This window comes from Poecilia mexicana, unplaced genomic scaffold, assembly GCF_051168715.1.
Source record: "Poecilia mexicana isolate PSO_F unplaced genomic scaffold, ASM5116871v1 scaffold_3, whole genome shotgun sequence".
Classification (NCBI taxonomy): domain Eukaryota; kingdom Metazoa; phylum Chordata; class Actinopteri; order Cyprinodontiformes; family Poeciliidae; genus Poecilia; species Poecilia mexicana.
This window is the reverse complement of record NW_028263372.1, coordinates 6,451,942-6,461,821: the sequence shown is the minus strand read 5'-3', so window position 1 is coordinate 6,461,821 and position 9,880 is coordinate 6,451,942. Positions and strand designations below refer to the sequence as shown.

The 9,880-nt window shown below is 39.2% G+C and overlaps 1 protein-coding gene across 1 annotated transcript in view; it reads left to right on the top strand.

Moving 5' to 3' along the window:
- Nucleotides 1-348: 348 nt before the first annotated feature.
- Nucleotides 349-9,880, top strand: part of LOC106918233 (neural-cadherin-like) — a 48,735-nt gene continuing 39,203 nt past the window's right edge. The window contains exon 1 of the mRNA XM_088004602.1: nt 349-505. Within this exon, the coding sequence (XP_087860728.1) occupies nt 349-505 (157 nt within the window). The remainder of the gene's footprint in view (nt 506-9,880) is intronic.

Below are 9,880 nucleotides of genomic sequence, written 5' to 3'. Positions count from 1 at the left end.
TGTAAAACTCATATCTGCTCTCCCAAGAAGCCGTTGGTCAGTGATTTTCCTAATTTTGTAGATATTTTTTATGACTTTGTTCAGTCAGAATGTGAACACACATTGGACCTGGATTAACCTATGTATTATATGTTGTTAATCTCTGAATTCCCAATTCAACGCTGGTTGTTCATCCTCTGCTGAAGAAGCCTGTGTTAGACTCAGGTATGGAGTGATAAAAATTGGATTACTGACTTAACATCAATCATCAGGGATGTTGACATTTTTGATTTGAAAACAAACTCTTTACAGCAGTTTCCAGATGTGTCCCACATGGAGTGTAGGTAAAGTACTGACAGTGCTGTTTGCATGTATCTCATCAGATACCGGACGTTTGTGTCAGAAGATGCGGGGCCCAACACACTTGTTGCCACGGTGCTGGCAAAGGACCCTGATGGGGATGGGATCACGTACAAAATCACCACAGGAAATGATGAGGGCAATTTTGTCATTGACAGCCAAAAAGGTAAGACTTCTTCTCTATTATGCTTCAGTCAGTTGACAAGGTCACAGTGTTCTCTGTCCTCACATGTTCATCACTCTAACACTGTAATACAGTGTTCATAATCTGTTTGTCAAATATTGATTTCTGATGTTGGAAGTTCTACTGCAGTATTGTCACCTTCCTGCAATATTGACCAAAGTCATTTTCTGCCAAAAGTGATTTTGCCCAAAAAGAAAAAAAAGAAAGAAAGAAAAAAGAAAAACAACTTCTGGCACAAAATGACTTAGGCCAATATTTTAGGAAGGGGAAGCTTTCCAGCTTTGAGCTTAATATATTGTGTAATAGACAATGAATGCATATCAGCGAATCTGCCGCAGTCACATGGTAGCAATTCAGCAAACTTAAGTGACAGGGTGTGCAAAAATGTTGAAGTGATTCCAACGTGACACTATACGTTTCCATTAATATTTTATTATGCACATTTTGAAGTATTGAATTTGAGAAGGCTGAGGGAAATTGAAAAATTCAAAATGACTTCCTTAATTTTGCCATAAGTTTGTGTTCGCTTGAGGTGGTTTTTGGCTATTTCTTAAAAGAGTTAATGCGCTAAAGGGGAGATGGAAACACATTTGCCGGATAAGTGCTGAAGTAGAGAACTCTCCCAGCCCAAACGTCCAGCACAGAGGACAGGACTTTCGGCCTGGAGCAGCCAGGGAGAGGCACTCTAGGCTGAGATGGGAGTGGAGGAATTGTCCCATCAACTGGTGGGTCTGTGTCTTACCAAAGGAATGAAACTCTGAATAATCTCAAAGTTTAAAACTCCAGCTCAGAGGAGAGGACTCTCCAATTTTCTGAGATGTGTGGTCCATGATGGTTTGCAATCTGAACATTTTATTTATTATAGCTGTATATAGCATCAGCATCTGATGAAATCATGCTTTGTGGAGCCTGGTTGAGTTGCCCCAAACCAGTAGACGGAAACATGAAATTTGCATTTTCTTGTTTCTTTCTTTTTTCTTTTATTTTCTTGCAGCGTTTTAAAAGTTTGGTCCAAATTCACATAGATAGAAGTGTAGCTGTCATAGTCCCAGACGGACTGGTCAGCATATTTTTGATGTTGAAGTTGAAAGGAGAATGACCAGGCTGGTTTGAGATTATACAGAGCTAACAGTATTTCAGCTAACCACTTGCGACATCCAACATATACAGAGTACCAACTCTGAAAGCACTACAACAATATAATTATGGCATATTTAACACAGTTTTGCAATAATTGGACAGTTGGATTAAAATGCTGTTACATGGTCGGATAAACTCAAGTTCAGCTGTGAGAACAGAATTCAGTGCAAGCAAAATAAAAGCATGGAACCGTCAACACTGTCTCAGATGCAGTGTATGGGTGAGGAGATTATTTTCTTGTCACACTTTGAGCACCAACTGACATTAAATATCCCAGCCTTCCTCAGTGCTGTTGCTGAGCATGTGCTGCCCTTCGTGACTGCCCTGTACCCATCTTGTAACAGCTACTTCCAGCAGAATGACGTGTCATGTCTCAACACTCAAAATTCTCAAAGTGATTTATTGAAACATGGTAATTAGTTGGGTGTCCTCAAATGGCCTCCACAGTCACCAGATCTCCGTCCAATAGAGCAGCTCGGGGATGTGGTGGAATATGAGATTTGCATCATGGATGTGGGCCGATGTGGACCAAAGGCATGTCAGTGCGCCTGTGTGTTGCTGACCTACGGCAATCATCCAACACCTTGTAGAATCTACGTCATGAAAAACTGAAGGCAGTTGTTGCCATGTAAACGACACTGACTCACCTTTTTGCGAAGCATATGAGTCCTGACAGGTCAAGTCATGATGATATTAGTATATCAGCCAAAGTGTTAGAAGTGTTCCCACAACGTCTTGGTAACAGAACACCCTCCCGGGGTTTATGCTCTCACATCTTCACTTCCTCTGAGGCAGGAACCACATGAAATAGGAAGCTGGGTTAATGGCACTGCTGTCTGTCATCTCTTCTGGATGCTGTTTCATACATGTTCATCGTTTCTTTCAACTGTACACCCAGTCTGAGTCTTTATATCACATTATAGGGTAAAACGAGGACCTTTTGGAGATTCAATTACTTAAGACTTCAAGGCATAATTCCCTTTGTTCACCAGCAATGACATTAACTGCCAGCCGATAGCAGCTGTGTTTTTTTTTTTTTTCCATGAGAGAGAAGACTTGAAAGCACTCAATTTCATTTGTTATCATATGACTGCAGACTTTGTTTGCTATTGATCTTGATTATTTCCTGTTGAGTTTTACCACCAAGACCCAATTTCTAAATGGCATTGGTTGTATATAAAAAAACTTTTCATTTTAAGTTACCTTTAACTAAATTAAGTTATTAGAGGGGGTGTGTGAATGTGTGTCTGCATGGTTGTGTGTCCTGTCTGTCTCTGTGTTGCCCTGCGACAGACTGGCGACCTGTCCAGGGTGAACCCTGCCTTTCGCCCGGAACGTTAGCTGGAAATAGGCACCAGCAACCCTCCTGACCCCACTAAGGGACAAGGGTGTACAGAAAATGGATGGATGGATGGATGGATGGATGGATGGATGGATGGATGGATGGATGGATGGATGGATGGATGGATGGATGGATGGATGGATGGATGGATGGATGGATGGATGGATGGATGGATGGATGGATGGATGTTCTTAAAGGCAGAAAGATTTGTGAAAAATTGTGTGAATTTTAATTTGGGATGGTTATAATATGTTTGTTTTTCATCAGCGTCTTTTTCTGCACGTTTTGAAGTATCGCATTAGAAAAGGTTGATATAAATGGCAAAATTCTAAATAATTTCCTTGATTTCGCAAAAAAAGTTTATACGCTTGCTTGCGGTGAGTTTTTGCTTTTCAATAAATGAGCTTAAACACTAAAGGAGAGATGCAAACGCATCTACCAAAAAAGTTTATAATGAAGGAAACGGTAAAAGTTGTGGACAAAATAACAGCAGTCCAGTAAGCAGAACAATGTTTGTAACCCATATGTTGTTAAGCTGTAAGTAATTTTTCAGTAGGTTGAAATAGGGCTTCATGATATTTAGCTTAGTTTATTTTGCTGGATTAAAGTAAAGATCAAAGAAGACAAGATCAAGAAAAAGAAACTTACAAAAAAGCCTCACCCCAAATATTCCACAGAGCCAAACCTGGACAGGTCACTAAGACATGTTTCATTTCACTTTTAATTTTGGTGTTTTATCTTTAGTGATAAGCTCCAAATCTCTGAGGTTAAAAGATCTTCCTACTGATATCTTTATCTTTAGCTTCTTCTGGAAATGTTTCTATTGCTTCCAGCCAGAAGCAACATGCTGGTAAAGGGATAAAATTACCTTCAACCTAATTTTATCACCGTCATGAAGACGTTTGGTTTTAACTGTGTGTTATCTTTTCAGTCCAATTTTAATTTAATCAAAATCTCAGATACATGTAAGCATCAAAATATTCATTTTATTTACATTCCATTTAGTCTTTTCTAGTCCTATAGGTCAGTTTTCAACTATCAAACTATAGAACTATTCTTATTTTAAAATATCAAAACGTTACATTTTCAGAATTACATTTTTTTTGTATAGACCAAAAATGTATTTTTCTTTTCTCCTTTAGACCTTAGTATCTGTAGGTTGATGTTCTGGGGAACAAATTGGGGTTGGAACAGAGATGTAGTCCCTCTCAGGAGCTGATTTAGCATCAAATTTAGCATATTAACCTCCTTTAGATTCTCATATCGATCAGCTCCAATTGTGTGACAAACACTTCCTTCAAGTTCAGCTGGTGTGAGACATTTCCCCTCCTCTTGCATCAGATTGCAGTTATCCAAATCTGACATTACGTCGCAAACACAGCAGGATCAGAAAGGACAAAGAGGAAATGGAGAAAGGACGCTCTCTGTCAACAAGTTTTAAAAGTACAGGGAAGGAAGACAATCCTCAAAATCCAACATCTTTGTGATTTGTGACATTACATTCTGGAGGGTTTTCAAAATGGCTCATTTTCCAGACACCAAAAAACATTTTCCAATTGCCAAAAACCGGCTGGTATTTTTTAAGTTCTTTGTAATTGTAACACAATTACAAAAACATTCAAAGTATGAATATTGCATCATAAGTCTCCTTTAACACTGAAATTCTTGGAGTCAGATTTTACAGAGCATCTCTTCCACCTGAGCTGTGGGTCTCCAGCAGCTCCCCCAAAGTTATGGTGAAAACCTTGACTGCTTCTCTGACCGATGCTCTCCTCCGCTGGGATACCTCAGGGAGATCTGTGATACTTAGGATCTAATTTTAAAAAGAGGGTTTGCACAGGATTTTATTTGGGAGCACCAGAATAGAGGTGGTTGAATAGATAGGCATGCCCCACTTTTCACATTTCTATCTGTAAAATAATAATAAAAAAGTAGCAACAAAAAAAAAAACTTTACTTAGAATTTGTCCTATTGGTCATTCACAAAATTTCAACATTACATAGTGTGTTTTTTTTAAGTTGAGAGGTTAAATACTAATGTGATTTCTGCTTTTCTTTGTCACAGACATAAAGATGACCTTATAGTGCCATGTTGCTATAATGATTAGCATTTGAAACATGTTTTTTACATATTTTACATATTAAACACTGTAAGCTGTGTAGATTTCCTTAAATCTTGTATCAGATAACCTTTAGTAGTAATGGGTTTACAGTGAATTAACCGACAGCCCCAGAAATGCATAAACACACATGCACACACACAAACACACACACACCCAGAGGCATTATTCAGCCTGCCTGCAGTAAAATGGGAGAAGCAAAGTGTGACACCATAAGGCCTGTAATATGATCCAATATCTTGTTTCAAAGAGCCCAATATTTGGTCATTAAAAGTATTTTACGATTCTTATAATGGAAGGCGAGCACATTGTGTTCGTCCCTCCCTCTCCAGCTCGTCTCATTCTTTCTGTGCTGCTGATGAAAATCTCTTCCAGCCTCTGCTTCCCTCCTGTTGCTGCCCCCCCGTCACCCCGCCCCCTGTCTGTACTCATCCTAAATGTCCGACAATCATTCAAGTGATTGTTTTCTTCCCTTCTGGCAGAAGCGGCCTCGCTGGCTCTGCTCGCCATGTTAATTTGTCTGTAACTCACCCCAGAATACAGTGTGTGTCCCTGAGATTTAAGGCGGCCATTAGGATCTGAGCGGGCCGTCAATACGACGCTCCGGCTCTTCCTATTAAAACCCATAAATACAAAACGCTCTTCTGAATCGGAGGAAGTATTTACTGGACACCTAAAGAGAAATGCTGCTAACAAACATGCATCTGTTGTGCGCTTCATTTTATTTTATTTTTTTTCAGCCATCATTTCAGCTATTTTGAGAAATTTGTCTTGTCTGGCTTGGACAGATTTTGTCTATTCTTCTTTTTGGTGTGTGTTCGACTCGTGCTGATCATCTTGTCTTTTATATTTGTTATTTCGACTTCTGTTCTAAGCTTCTCGCCCCTTCATGTCTGCCATGATGTTCTGACCTGTATCTTTATGCAACAAACTATTTTTTACCTCAGTCTTTTCGCTTGCTTCCCTCTGGCAAACATACTGTACTGTATTCTGCTTTAAAATACTCCCACTCATTATAAGGTTTTTTATTTCTTTCATCATTTTATTTATTTATTTTGTTTGTTCTTTGTCAATTTGCTCCATTTTTTTGTTGTTGTTGCTGTGGGGTTATGTTGTTTCCTCTGTCCCTCTCTTGTTACCCCATATATTTGGTTCTGCATAATAAACTGAATGATAGAAAATATATACTGAGCACATGAAGACAGAGCCAATTAACTAGACGTAGGAAGAACAACATTTCACCATAAACCTGCCATGATAAGTGGGTGTTTGAACTTTGGGCATCCTCTGGGTTTCTGTTTAGATCATTTTCTTGTTTTATCACTGGGTCAAATGGTTCTCCTTTGAGTTATCTGTGAATTTATTATCACTAATACAGTTGGTATTGTTTCTTTATGCTAGTGTTCCCTTCTCTTCATTGTTTATGATGGTTTGAGGGTTTTTTCCCTTTAGGTTCAGTGGTCTTCCATTCCTGCGGTTTCCCTTGCTCTACTCATCTTTCACCCTTCCTCAGCCTGCTTCTCAGCACAGCTGTTACCCATCACCTTATTCTCCTCTCCTCAGCTGCTCCTACTTCACTCTGACTAGCTCCTCTGGGTCTCCTGTCATTTCACCAGCACTTTGGTGTCATTGATCTCCACCGTCTTTGTGTTTCTTCATGTCAGTCTGTTATTTACTCTGTTATATCCCGTTGTTACATACAAGTTTTCTTATTTTTTCATGAATCGTGTATTCTATGAGGATCTCCAGCTCTTGACTCAAGCATCGTCATCTCCCATGACACAACCAGATACCTCGCACAGGACGTTTGACACAGGAAAAGCTAGTTGTAGTATTTTTTTAATCCATATTAAGAAGTTATTGACTTAAAACAAGCTCCTGTATCTTCCTGAAAAGTTACTTGCAAGTTTCAAGTGAGCTAAGATATTTGTACTAGGAACAAGACCAGATATCTGGAAGTTTTCCAGTATAAAGAGCCATTTTCACCCTCAGTCTATTGAAATAAAACTCATTTAGAGCCACAAATGTTACGGGATCTTTTGGAAATAAGAGATAAACGTCTCTTCTAGGTATGTTGTTGTCATTTTTAAACTGTCACTGTTTTACTTCCATTTTCAGGTTTTGGTGTAAAGAAAAACATGAAATGTTAAAAAAAAAGAATAATAAAATATTAAATATATTTTCTTCTGTTTGATGTTGATACTTGTGGCGAAAATAAAGAAAAAAAACTATATCTACAAATCATATTATTGAGGATATTCAGTGCATTTATTCAAAGACAAAATGGGAATTAATTTAGAAAATCTGCAATTTTTATTAGATCCACCTTTAAAAACATTAGTTAGTTTTTATCGTTTTTAAGGGATTAGGAGCCATCATGGAAGGAAAGAGCCAGTGAGGACTCCTGAGCTAGACAAAATACTTGATAAGATTCTGTTTTTGCAGCATAATATGGTGTGAATTTCTTATCAATAGGGCTCAAAAAATAAATATCTACTGAGAAAAAACATGAATATGTTCCTGCTGTATAGTATTTCAATGTCTTTCTCGCACTTTGCTGTTTGTCTTGTATTTGTTTTGTGCTGATCCTGATTTCATTTATAAGTTTATCTTCCAACTTTCCCTCCTGGCTGTTTTCATGAGAGGTGACAGCTGCCTGCTGAACCCCCAGGAAACATCCTCTGGGTTTCCATTAAGTGACGATGTGCGCTGGCCTTGTTAGCAGCCACATACCACTCCCCTTTGGCCCTGATCCAAACACACACACACACACACACACACACACGCACACACACACACACACACACACACACACACACACACACACACACACACACAGAGAGAGAGAGAGAAAGAGAGAGTCAAATTCACAGTAATAATCACATATTTATGTACATGAAATCCAACTTGTTTGGCTACAGAAACCGTCTAGTTTTTTGATCGTCCGCATGCATCTCAGCACAGACCCTTCTTAACGAGCTGAAAAGAAACATGGACTGACATGAAAAAGATACCCATCAAACACACACACACACACGCGCGCCATTAAAGATGGAAAACACTCCTATGTGTATATGCAACGCTGCTTTAAACTCACAGAAGACCATCGACTTCTCCACGCTCTCCACGCCTTAACCCACACTATAGGGACACGTCTCCTAGATTCAAACAGACACATGCTGAATGCTTTGTTCTTGGAATGTCCTGAAACCTTTTCCATGTCCCATTTTCAGCCACTTACCCAGCATGTGTTGCTCTCAACTGAGCCTTTTAGGCCCTATTAGATGTTTATGCCGATGCTAGGCAGAGTAAAGCTGGGATCAGACTCCGGGGCGCCTCTGGCTCTTCCTATATATGTAGCGTAGCAGGCAGGCTGTAGCTGCTCTCTGCCTCAGCCAGCTGCCTTTATTGAACTGGTCGCATTTTTTTTTCTGGTCATCTGTCTCAGTTCATTAGGTCTGAGTGCACTCCGCTGCACGGCCGGAGTAGAGTGGTTGAACGTGTTTTGTTGGAATTTTTTTTTTCTTTTTTTTTTCTTAAAATCATTGTTTTGGGTTCAGAGTCCAAACTATCCTGTTGCGAGATGAGAGTTTCTGGACCGGTTCTTCAGTAGCTGCTGCTGGCGTTTGTTCCTGGATAATTAGGTCATGTTGAGAGATGTGAGGGAGACACAGAGTTTGCTAAACCTGAAAGTTTCAGTCCTGTTTGAGAATGCTCCAGGTCTCAGATCTGAATAGAAGGAGGGGCGGTTTTAAAGTGTGGCAGGTGCGCCGCAAAAACACAAAATCTTACCAAGTATTTTTAGTAAGCGTCGAGAAATAGAAGCTTGTATTGAGTCAATAATTCCCTAATATTGATGAACAATTCTAGATTCACTGGCAGATTATTTTCTTTGTAACAAGACATTGTTACAATGGAAAAATCTGCCAGTGGAAATGGATTTTTCTTTTATACTCAGGAATTATTTACTTTAAATGAGCTCTTACATCTTTCTGAAATATTGCTTATATGCTTGTTTTGTCTTATTTCAGGTTTACTGTGATATTTACTCTAGAAACTGGACAAATGCTTGGTAGGATTTTGTGCACATCTCACACTTTCTTTCAGATCCACCATCGGAATAAAGCCTGAAAGCCAGTTCAGTCATGACTTTTTGCTGTTGAAGCTGTGATTCTCTTTGTCTGCAGAGATATTTAAACTCACAGAGTTTGACATTTGGATGCCATCAAAGTGATCAATTGCTGATCACATTCGGGACTGGCCGGCCAAACGTGATCGTGATGCAGAGCGGACAGAGTGGATGATGTTGTATAAAATAATCTGTAACGTTGGCGTCGTAGTCAGCAGGAATTGTGCTGTCACTGCAAAACATGAGATCACAAACTGGTTGGCATTAGATTTAAGACCTAAAATTACACCTGCCTCTGAATGCTGTTCACATCAGAACCACGTTGAAAAAGAGAGGACAGACCACTGCACTAATGTCTTACTACACAACTTAAACTCTCAATGTAGATGGTGTAAAAAAAAACAAAGAAACAAAATAATAATAATAGTGTTGACTGTGGATGCTGACATTAGCATTGGGGACGACTGTGGTGCTGCTACATGTTTAGCATTGAGATGCTAAATTAGCCTTGAGTAGCTTCGCTAATAGGCTAACTCCTTTTAGCACAGCATACAACAATAGTCTTTTCCAGTGTCTCAAGTTTTAGAAACAAAAATAAACTCTTAGTTGGCCAAGACAAGCAGCTCT